The sequence below is a fragment of the Oncorhynchus keta genome, chromosome 25, assembly GCF_023373465.1.
Source record: "Oncorhynchus keta strain PuntledgeMale-10-30-2019 chromosome 25, Oket_V2, whole genome shotgun sequence".
NCBI lineage: Eukaryota > Metazoa > Chordata > Actinopteri > Salmoniformes > Salmonidae > Oncorhynchus > Oncorhynchus keta.
This window is the reverse complement of record NC_068445.1, coordinates 20848687-20860210: the sequence shown is the minus strand read 5'-3', so window position 1 is coordinate 20860210 and position 11524 is coordinate 20848687. Positions and strand designations below refer to the sequence as shown.

Sequence of the window (11524 nt, the reverse complement as noted above, 5' to 3'; positions counted from 1 at the left end):
TCTTCATCTGCTAAATGTCCGCATCAGTGGAGACTCATTGTGCATGTTGAGTGTAAAAAAACAAGCCCCAGTGGTCCCTGGAGTGAAATTCTAAGAAAATTCACACAACACAATTACTACTGATACTGAACATGTATGAACATGTACACACAGGTATATTTAGCGTCTGTAATGTTTCCAATATCTCAACTATTTAGCAAAAACATCCAGTTGTATCAGTATTTAACCAAGGAGATAGTGTTTGCTTATTGATAGTTTATTTCGTATAGAAAATAAAACAATCGCAGAAGTAGTGAATCACATGCCTCCTGATGTTTCAGGAATTTCTGACACCAGCGTCACATGCCAGTACCTCCTTCGCAAAGTTCGCATCAGTTTTCATCCTTCCTCGGGTTTCCAGGGTCATGTGAAAGGGGCGTGGAGTGTTAATCTTGCTTTCTCTGGTCCGGACCCTCCCCGGTTTAGCTCACTCATCGGCGGTGTGTGAATGGGGAGAGCGATCGCTCTCTGTGGTCGCTCGGGGAGGATAGTGTCATTCCTTTCCGCGGTACCTTGTTTGTCCGGCTGCACACCCCAACCCGCGGCGGAGCGGAGGATGAGCGACCAGGGGAAGAGCTCGGTTTCCACTCTTGCGGGTGCCCCAGCCCCGGGATCGGATACTTACAAAGGCTGGCTTTTTAAATGGACTAACTATTTGAAAGGGTATCAACGCCGATGGTTCGTCCTCAGCAATGGCCTTCTGTCGTATTACAGGTAAACATGCGGACACTAGCTGCTGTGTAGCTAGCTAATTACAGTGTCATTGTCTGTCAAATTAAACGTTAACCATGTCAGCATCAGCATGGGTTATAATATTAAAATACATTTTTATAAGCCGCAATTGCAGGCTAGCTAGCTAGCTACGAGTACTATATACACTTTGATTGTATTTTATTGCAAGTGTCAAACAAACAATCATTACGATGACAGCTAACTAGGTATCTAAGCCAGTGTGGTACGGAGATACTTATGACAAGTTCTTGACCTCAGACAAGCCCCATCATGTGTTAACTTCAGTGGGCACTATTCTCACAGATAACTAATATATAACATGATTTCAAGCCCTTTAAAAACTTAGCTAACAAAGGAATGATAGCTATCACTCTTTAAAAACTATATATATATATATATATCGCTAACTATCTACATTAGCTAGAATGTTCAAATCATTGTAGTTCCTGTAACGTGACACAGACAGGCTGACATAATGCGAGTGGCTCTGGTACGACCTCGCTCTCACTGACTGAGATAGATGGAAGTTGCTAGCTCAGCGAGCTAACCAGATTTTGTATAGATCTAGGTAGACTTGTCAAGTAATTGTTGATGTTAACGAGATGGAACTCAAAGTCTAAAAGGAATAAATGTTAATGTATTCAGTTTATACCTTTTTTATAGCGTTGGGCTATCATATGAAATAATGATTTGTCCAGCTAGCTAGCTTGCTAAGGTTAGCACAAATATAGCTAGCTAACTAGTCTCTGTCATCCGTTATTTTCTGCCACCCATGTTATTTTGTTAGCTACATATAACACACACCCCAAATTATTGCATTTCAAATTTCACTCCCACTGAATGTTTTCCCTGGGAGTAAAACAACATTCACTTGTAGAAGACAAGCATCGTCTCTCCACACAGTGCACAGTTGCCACCTGTATTATACTAAAACACCTGTGGCTCGGGTGCTTCCGAATGGGAGTCACGTTTCCTCTGGGCAGCCGTCTGAACAGGAGGAGTCAATGGAGAAGGAGGGTGGGTCACATGTAACAACTGTTGTTCACCTAACCCACTTTTACTGTGGTTAATTAATTGGTTCATAACAGAAAGTAGGTCTATTCCTCTGAGATCCTGTGAATGAGGTCCATCCAGAAACATGAGTGTCTGCTGTAGAGGGGGAGTGTAATTGGCTCCTAAAACCAGTTTAGGCTTTTTAAACCACTCAGATGATGGGGTTCATGACAGCAGGTGTTTGTAAAGACTGCTGGTGATGTGAAGGTGACTGCTGTCTGATGTGAAGGTGACTGCTGTCTGATGTGAAGGTGACTGCTGTCTGATGTGAAGGTGACTGCTGTCTGATGTGAAGGTGACTGCTGTCTGATGTGAAGGTGCCTGCTGTCTGATGTGAAGGTGACTGCTGTCTGATGTGAAGGGAGCCTGTTGACATATGAGCACAGAGGCAGTGGAGCGCACAGGTTCCCAAAAAAGCAAACCTGAGTAATGCCCCTCGTCTCCTCTCTGCCTGGCAGAGCTCTCTGTGTGCGTCTGGCTGGAGGCTTTGTTGTTGTCCGCCTGCGTACAGAAGCTGCCTGTCTGTCACTGTCTGAATTTGAAAGTGATTCTAAATTAAACCAGTAGCGCCTAACATGTCAATGATGTGTCTTCTCCATGTCTGGAGGTTTTCTACTGTACCTTTGATGTCTCCCTCTGATGTACCACCATGATTGTAAAACATTGTTGGCTCAGCAGGACTGAGGTGCATGCATCACTATGTCTTTGTCTTCACAACACTGTTCTTCACTTCCTGCATCCCATCTCCCGTTTTCTCATTATTATAGAGGCAAAGAGGGGAAGTGTTGTTCTGTGTCAGTCAGCGCTCCAGTATCTTACAGCTGTACCACCTTGTTATAGAGCATTATGTGTGTTACAGCTCTCTGTGGCTAAAGTCAGGTTGTACTGTTAAAACATCCAGCGTTGCATTAATGGACACTTCATCTGCTCTGAGCAGCAGTCAGTTCCTTTTTTCTTGTTTGTGTTTTGAAAAGTGTCAGACATGCATATTATGTAGGGCTATATTATGACTGTAGTATCACTACGTAGCATTGATTACCTGCCAGTTGTAGATGGATGCCAGAATAGCTTACTGTATGTCACATGCATCGATCAGTTGTTGTTGCCTATTTTCTTCAGTTGCCCTTTTCAAAAGCAGGGCAAATTGTTTATGCCTGAAGGGGTGAGCCACTACCTACTTGACCCGTGCCACTTGCTTATTTGATCCCAATGATGTTCAAAGGATCTCAGTTTCCCAGTCGAGTTGTGCTGATATGGAGAAGTCAGGACTTGATATGTAAAGTTGTTAGTGGCAGTCAAAGGCCAGTGGTGGACATGGACTATAATCTCTGGGCTGCAGCTGATCTGACACACAGCGTTTAAACCACTTAACATTTTATGGCGGTTTATAGAGCTGCAATGTTTCACTTCCTCCATTGACTCGTCATTGGTCTGGCGCAGCTTCTCTGCTCAGACTGCAAATACTGTATTCTCTGCATCGCTCATTGTAATCGAACTGTTACTGAATATTTGCATTTTAGTTACACTGTTTATACATACAGGATAATTATTTATATAATCGATTCTTGACATAGCTCACTATCTACTGCTGTACATATCATTCTTAATATATCTTGTGTAAATTCATCCTGTGTATATACATATAGATTGCATTTGGATTACTGTTACAGTGCTACAGTATTTGAGTTGTTAATCTGATTTGTTCTGACATTTTTATATATACAGCACCAGTCAAAGGTTTGGACACACCTGCTCATTCAAGGGTTTTTCTACATTTTTACTATTTTCTACATTGTATGAAATAACACTGAAATAACACATGGAATCATGTAGTAAGCAAAAACAAATCTAAATATATTTGAGATTCTTCAAAGTAGCCACCCTTTGCCTTGATGACAGCTTTGCACACTCTTAGCATTCTCTCAACCAGCTTCATGAGGAATGCTTTTCCAACAGTCTTGAAGGAGTTCCCACATATGCTGAGCACTTGTTGGCTGCTTTTTCTTCACTCGGCGGCCCAACTCATCCTAAACCATCTCAATTGGGTTGAGGTCGGGTGATTGTGGAGGCCTGGTCATCTGATGCAGCACTCCATCACTCTCCTCCTTGGTCAAATAGTCCTAACATAGCCTGGAGGTGTGTTTTGGGTCAAAGCAACCCCACACCATCACACCTCCTCCATGCTTCACGGTGGGAACCACACATGCCGGAGATCATCCTTTCACCTACTTTGCGTCTCACAAAGACATGGCGGTTGGAACCAAAAATCTCAAATTTGGACTCATCAGACCGAAGGATAGATTTCCACCGGTCTAATCAATCAATCAATCCAATAAATCAATCAATCAATCAAATGTATTTATCAGCTGATGTCACAAAGTGCTGTACAGAAACCCAGCATAAAACCCCAAACAGCAAGCGATGCAGGTGTAGAAGCACGGTGGCTAGGAAAAACTCCAGAGAAAGGCCAGAACCTAGGAAGAAACCAGGCTATGAGGGGTGGCCAGTCCTCTTCTGGCTGTGCCGGGTGGAGATTATAACAGAACATGTCCAAGATGTTCAAATGTTCATAGATGACCAGCAGGGTCAAATAATAATAATCACAGTAGTTGTAGAGGGTGCAACAGGTCAGCACCTCAGGAGTAAATGTCAGTTGGCTTTTCATAGAGGATCATTCAGAGTATCTCTACCGCTCCTGTTGTCTCTAGAGATTTGAAAACAGCAGGTCTGGGACAGGTAGCATGTCCGGTGAACAGGTAAGGGTTCCATACCCGCAGGCAGAACAGGTGAAACTGGAGCAGCAGCACGGCCAGGTGGACCGGATACAGCAAGGAGTCATCAGGCCAGGTAGTCCTGAGGCATGGTCCTAGGGCTCAGGTCCCCCGAGAGAGAGAAAAAAAGAGGGCATACTTAAATTCACACAGGACACTAGATAAGACAGGAGAAATACTCCAGATATAACATACTGACCCCCCGACACATAAACTGCTGCAGCATAAATACTGGAGGCTGAGACAGGAGGGATCGGGAGACAATGTGGCCCTGTCCGACTATACCCCCGGACAGAACCAAACAGGCAGGATATGTTCATTGCTCGTGTTTCTTGGCCCAAGCAAGTCTCTTCTTATTATTAGTGTCCTTTAGTAGTGGTTTCTTTGCAGCAATTTGGCCATGAAGGCCTGATTCACGCAGTCTCCTCTGATTTAAAAAAAAAAAAAAAACATTTACCTTTATTTTACTAGGCAAGTCAGTTAAGAACAAATTCTTATTTTCAATGACGGCCTAGGGTTAACTGCCTGTTCAAGGGCAGAACGACAGATTTTATACCTTGTCAGCTCAGGGATTTGAACTTGCAACCTTTCGGTTACTAGTCCAATGCTCTAACCACTAGGCTACGCTGCCGCCCCGATCAGTTGATGTTGAGATGTGTCTATTACTTGAAATCTGTGAAGCATTTATTTGGGCTGCAATCTGATTCCTGTGGCGGTCCTCATGAGAATCAGTTTCATCATAGCGCTTAATGGTTTGTGTGACTGGAGTTGAAGAAACTTTCAAAGTTCTCAATGTTCAGGATTGACTGACCTTAATGTTTTAAAGTAATGATGGACTGTCATTTCTCTTTGCTTATTTCAGCTGTTTTTGCTTTTGTATTAAGAAGGAAAGAAATTCCACAAATTAACTTAACAAGGCACACCTGTTAATTGAAATGCATTCCAGGTGACTACTTCATGAAGCTGGTTGAGGGAATGTCAAGAGTGTGCAAAGCTGTCATCAAGGCAGGAATCTAAAATATACCCTTTTTTGGTTACTACATGATTCCATATGTGTTATTTCATAGTTTTGATGTCTTCACTATTATTCTACAATGCGATGAGCAGCTGTGTCCCAACTTTTAACTGGTACTGTATATTTACCTGTTTGACATTTTACCGCGTTGTTAGGAGCTAATTTTTTTTTTTTTTCCCCCACCTTTATTTAACCAAGTAGGCCAGTTGAGAACACCTTTATTTAACCAAGTAGGCCAGTTGAGAACACCTTTATTTAACCAGGTAGGCCAGTTGAGAACACCTTTATTTAACCAAGTAGGCCAGTTGAGAACACCTTTATTTAACCAGGTTGGCCAGTTGAGAACACCTTTATTTAACCAGGTAGGCTAGTTGAGAACACCTTTATTTAACCAGGTAGGCCAGTTGAGAACAAGTTCTCATTTACAACTGCGACCTGGCCAAGATACAGCAAAGCAGTACGACACAAACAACAACACAGAGTTACACATGGGATAAACAAACGTACAGTCAATAACACAATAGAAAAAGTGTATATATATATATATATATATATATATATATATAGTGTGTGCGAATGAGGTAGGATAAGGGGGTGAGGCAATAAATAGGTCATAGTGGCGAAATGATTACAGTATGGCAAATTAAACACGGGGGTGATAGATGTGCAGAAGATGAGTGTGCAAGTAGCGATACTGGGGTGCAAAGGAGCAAAATAAATAACAATATGGTGATTAGGTAGTTGGATGGGCTAATTACAGATTGGCTATGTACAGGTGCAGTGATTTGTGAGCTGTTCTGACAGCTGATGCTTAAAACTAGTGAGAGAGATATGAGTCTCCAGACTTTTGCAGTTCGTTCCAGTCATTGGCAGCAGAGAACTGGAAGGAAAGGCGGCCGAAGGATGGCTTTGGGGGTAACCAGTGAAATATACCTGCTGGAGCGCGTGCTGCGGGTGGGTGCTGCTATGGTGACCAGTGAGCTGAGATAAGGCGGGGCTTTACCTAGCAAAGACTTATATATGACCTGGAGCCAGTGTGTTTGGCAACGGATATGAAGCGAGGGCCAGCCAACAAGAGCATACAGATCGCAGTGGTGGGTCGTATATGGGGCTTTGGTGACAAAACGGGTGGCACTGTGATAGACTGCATCCAATTTGCTGAGTAGAGTGTTGGAGGCTATTTTGTAAATTACATCGCTGAAGTCAAGGATCGGTAGGATAGTCAGTTTTACGAGGGTATGGTTGGCAGCATGAGTGAATGATGCTTTGTTGTGAAATAGGAAGCCGATTCTAGATTTAATTTTGGATTGGAGATGCTTAATGTGAGTCTGGAAGGATAGTTCACCATCTAACCAGACACCTAGGTATTTGTAGTTGTCCACATATTCTAAGTCAGAACCGTCCAGAGTAGTGATGCTGGACGGGTAGGTAGGTGTGGGCAGCGATCGGTTGAAGAGCATGCATTTAGTTTTGCTTGCATTTAAGAGCAGTTGGAGGTCACGGAAGGAGAGTTGTATGGATTTGATGCTCGTCTGGAGGGTTGTTAACACAGTGTCCAAAGAAGGGCCAGAAGTATACAGAATGGTGTCGTCTGCGTAGAGGTGGATCAGAGAATCACGAGCAGCAAGAGCAACATCATTGATGTATACAGAGAAAAGAGTCGGCCCTAGGATTGAACCCTGTGGCACCCCCATAGAGACTGACAGAGGCCCGGACAACAGACCCTCCGATTTTACACACTGAACTCTGTCAGAGAAGTAGTGGTGAACCAGGCTAGGCAGTCATTTGAGAAACCAAGGCTGTTAAGTCTGCCGATAAGAATATGGTGATTGACAGAGTCGAAAGCCTTGGCCAGGTCGATGAATACAGCTGTGCAGTATTGTCTCTTATCGATGGCAGTTATGATATCGTTTAGGACCTTGAGCGTGGCTGAGGTGCACCCATGACCAGCTCGGAAACCAGATTGCATAGCGGAGAAGGTACGGTGGGGTTCGAAATGGTCGGTGATCTGTTTGTTGACTTGGCTTTCGAAGACCTTAGAAAGGCAGGGTAGGATAGATATAGGTCTGTAGCAGTTTGGGTTTAGAGTGTCTTCCCCCTTTGAAGACGGGGATGACCGCGGCAGCTTTCCAATCTTTGGGGATCTCAGACGATACGAAAGAGAGGTTGAACAGGCTATTAATAGGGGTTGCAACAATTTTGGCAGATAACTTTAGGAAGAAAGGGTCCAGTCTAGCCCTGCTGATTTGTAGGGGTCCAGATTTTGCCGCTCTTTCAGAACATCAGCTATCTGGATTTGGGTGAAGGAGAAATGGGGAGGCTTGGGCAAGTTGCAGTGAGTGGTGCAGGGCTGTTAACCGGGGTCGGGGTAGCCAGGTGGAAAGCATGGCCAGCCGTAGAAAAATGCTTATTGAAATTCTCAATTATCATGGATTTATCGGTGGTGACAGTGTTTCCTATCCTCAGTGCAGTGGGCAGCTGGGAGGAGGTGCTCTTATTCTCCATGGACTTTACAGTGTCCCAGAACTTTTGTGAGTTTGTTTTACAGGATGCAAATATCTGTTTGAAAAAGCTAGCCTTTGCTTTCCTAACTGCCTGTGTATATTGGTTCCTAACTTCCCTGAAAAGTTGCATTTCGCGGTGGCTATTCAATGCTAATGCAGAACGCCACAGGATGTCTTTGTGCTGGTCAACGGCAGTCCGGTCTAATAACACGAGCATTTTGCTGCACCAGCTCGAACATCTGCTAAACTATGTACGTGGCCAATCAACTTTGATTTGTTTTTCTGCCTCTCTTTTACTCCACGTCCGCCACCCCCCCTACCAACCTTTGGCTGTTTACTGTTTTCCCATCACCAGTCAGGTGAAAACCCACCGTTATCTCACTTCAATGTGTGACAAGGCCCTCCTCACGTCTTTCATTTTGTATTGCTTCATTGACTCTTTCTTCCGGCTTTAACTCTCATCACAGCTTTACTTACCTCTGAGAGGAAATCTGACAGTGCTTTAGTAAAGATTACAAAGCATTAACGTCTGGAGCCCTATGCAAGCCCTGCTATCACTGCCTCACACACTCTCAGCCTGGCGGCCCCATGCACATCTCAGCTTGGCTCTGAGATGGAAGTATTAATCCAGTTTTAACTGGATAGATACATGGCTAGGTGGGGGTTCTGCATCGTTTTCATCTCTGTTAGGTTTTTGATCCTGCTGGCACACTGTGTCCTTGCCTGAAGGGAGGAAAGAAGAGTTATGAGACAATACAAGAGCCAGCTGGAAGGGCAGGGACAGTCCTGCTCAGCACTGAGCTCAGAGCCTTCCTCGGACGTAGGCTCGCTCTGGCCTGGAGATGTTGGAGAGGAGGGAAGACGTGGTCTAATCAAATTAACGGGCTCCGCCTTGGTGTGTGTGTGTGTGTGTGTGCGTGTGCGTGTGTGTGCGCGCGTGCCCGAGAGACAATGCTGAATAGAAACACTTAACATCCTCAGCTTTAATCTTTCAGCAGGTCATGTCATACTGTACGTGCCGCAGTATCTCTGTCTTGGTTTGCTTGTCTCATGTTTTCATTACTCTCTCCCTCCTTAGGAGAAAAACACCAAGGGACATGTAGTGCCTATCTCTTCTTGTATCCTGTTGTGTTCCCTTCTTACCATGCTGTATATTTGTCCTTGTCTTTCTTCCTGTATGTCTCTCTGTTTACCTGTTTGTCTGTGTGTCCTGCCTGTCTGCTCATGCCTGTGCCAGCTAGTCTCTCTAGTGTGTTGAGACGATGTTCTGTTTCATTACACGCCCTCAGATCGGTGGATCTGTGTTTTGTGTGGTTGTGTGGTGCTCAGGGGAACGACAGGTAAAAGCCCCTTAATACTTTACCAGCACAACACACAGGACCCGCTGGTCCTCACACTCCCTCTTTCTGATTCATATCTCTCTTTCCCTCTCTCTCACTCTCTTTCCCTCTCTCTCACTCTCTTTCCCTCTCTCACTCTCTTTCCCTCAATCTCTGTCCCACCGTCCATATGTCTCTCTCTCTGTCCCACCGTCCATATGTCTCTCTCTCTGTCCCACCGTCCATATCTGTCTCTCTCTCTCTGTCCCACCGTCCATATGTCTCTCTCTCTGTCCCACCGTCCATATATCTCTCTCTCTCTCTGTCCCACCGTCCATATATCTCTCTCTCTCTCTGTCCCACCGTCCATATGTCTCTCTCTCTGTCCCACCGTCCATATCTCTCTCTCTCTGTCCCACCGTCCATCTCTGTCTCTCTCTCTGTCCCACCGTCCATATGTCTCTCTCTCTGTCTCTCTCTCTGTCCCACCGTCCATATGTCTCTCTCTCTGTCTCTCTCTGTCCCACCGTCCATATGTCTCTCTCTCTCTCTCTCTCTCTGTCCCACCGTCCATATCTCTCTCTCTCTCTCTGTCCCACCGTCCATATCTCTCTCTCTCTCTCTCTGTCCCACCGTCCATATCTCTCTCTCTCTCTCTGTCTGTCCCACCGTCCATATCTCTCTCTCTCTGTCCCACCGTCCATCTCTCTCTCTCTCTCTGTCTGTCCCCCCGTCCATATCTCTCTCTCTCTCTGTCTGTCCCACCGTCCATATCTCTCTCTCTCTCTGTCCCACCGTCCATATCTCTCTCTCTCTCTGTCCCACCGTCCATATCTCTCTCTCTCTCTGTCTGTCCCACTGTCCGTCCATATCTCTCTCTCTCTCTGTCCCACCGTCCTCTCTCTCTCTCTCTCTGTCCCACCGTCCATATCTCTCTCTCTCTCTCTCTCTCTCTCTCTCTGTCCCGCCGTCCATACTCTCTCTCTCTCTCTCTGCCCTGCTGTCCATCTCTCTCTCTCTCTCGCTCTCTCGCTCTCTCGCTCTCTCGCTCTCTCGCTCTCTCGCTCTCGCTCTCTCGCTCTCTCTCGCTCGCGCTCTCTCCGCCCCACCTTCTATATCTTTCTGCCCCGCCGTCCTTATCTCTCTCAGCTTCTGCTGTGCCTTGGCTCTGTAATCCCTTTGCCGTTGCATGGTTTTGCTTCCTCATAGAGCAGAGGGATCAGAATGGATCTCATCAGCACACTTACAGTGGTGTGACCCAGTTAGAGCTCTGAGAAGGCAGCGGAAGCTGGGCTGTTGAGGAACCCTTCTCTCCCTGTTGCTTTGCATGACCATGTCCCTATCTGGTCTAAGATGTAGCCATGGGAAAAGTCTACCACAAATTGCTTGTTTAAGATCAGCTTTACCTTTAATCTCGGCACCCAGAATGAAATCTTGCAAGCAGGCTGGCCAGCTACTCATGTCTTGGCTAAACAGTCAAGAGAGACTAGCCTCCCACTCCTCTTTCTATTCTGGTTAGGGCCGGTTTGCGCTGTTCTGTGAATGTAGTACACAGCGTTGTACGAGATCTTCAGTTTCTTGGCAATTTCTCGCATGGAATAGCCTTCATTTCTCAGAACAAGAATAGACTGATGAGTTTCAGAAGGAAGGTCTTTGTTTCTGTCCATTTTGAGCCTGTAATCGAACCCACAAATGCTGATGCTCCAGATACTCAACTCGTCTAAAGAAGGACAGTTTTATTGCTTCTTTAATCAGCACAACAGGTTTCAGCTGTGCTAACATAATTGCAAAAGGGTTTTCTAATGATCAATTAGACTTTTAAAATGATTCACGTGGATTAGCTAACACAATGTGCCATTTGAACACAGGAGTGATGGTGGCTGATAATGGGCCTCTGTACGCCTATGTACAGTACAGTTGAAGTCAGAAGTTTACATACACCTTAGCCAAATACATTTAAACTCAGTTTTTCACAATTCCTGACATTTAATCCTAGTAAAAATTCCCTCTTAGATCAGTTAGGATCACCACTTTATTTTAAGAATGTGAAATGTCAGAATAATAGTAGAGAGAATTATATATTTCAGCTTT

At 45.0% G+C, this 11524-nt stretch overlaps 1 protein-coding gene across 2 annotated transcripts in view; it reads left to right on the top strand.

Moving 5' to 3' along the window:
* Positions 1–338: 338 nt before the first annotated feature.
* The window catches only part of LOC118358390 (oxysterol-binding protein 2-like), a 98953-nt gene continuing 87767 nt past the window's right edge, over positions 339–11524 (top strand). The window contains exon 1 of one of the 2 annotated variants that reach the window (XM_052478853.1): positions 339–753. In XM_052478853.1, the coding sequence (XP_052334813.1) occupies positions 488–753 (266 nt within the window). In that variant the 5' untranslated portion in view covers positions 339–487. The remainder of the gene's footprint in view (positions 754–11524) is intronic. The other variant, XM_052478854.1, reaches the window with a different exon arrangement.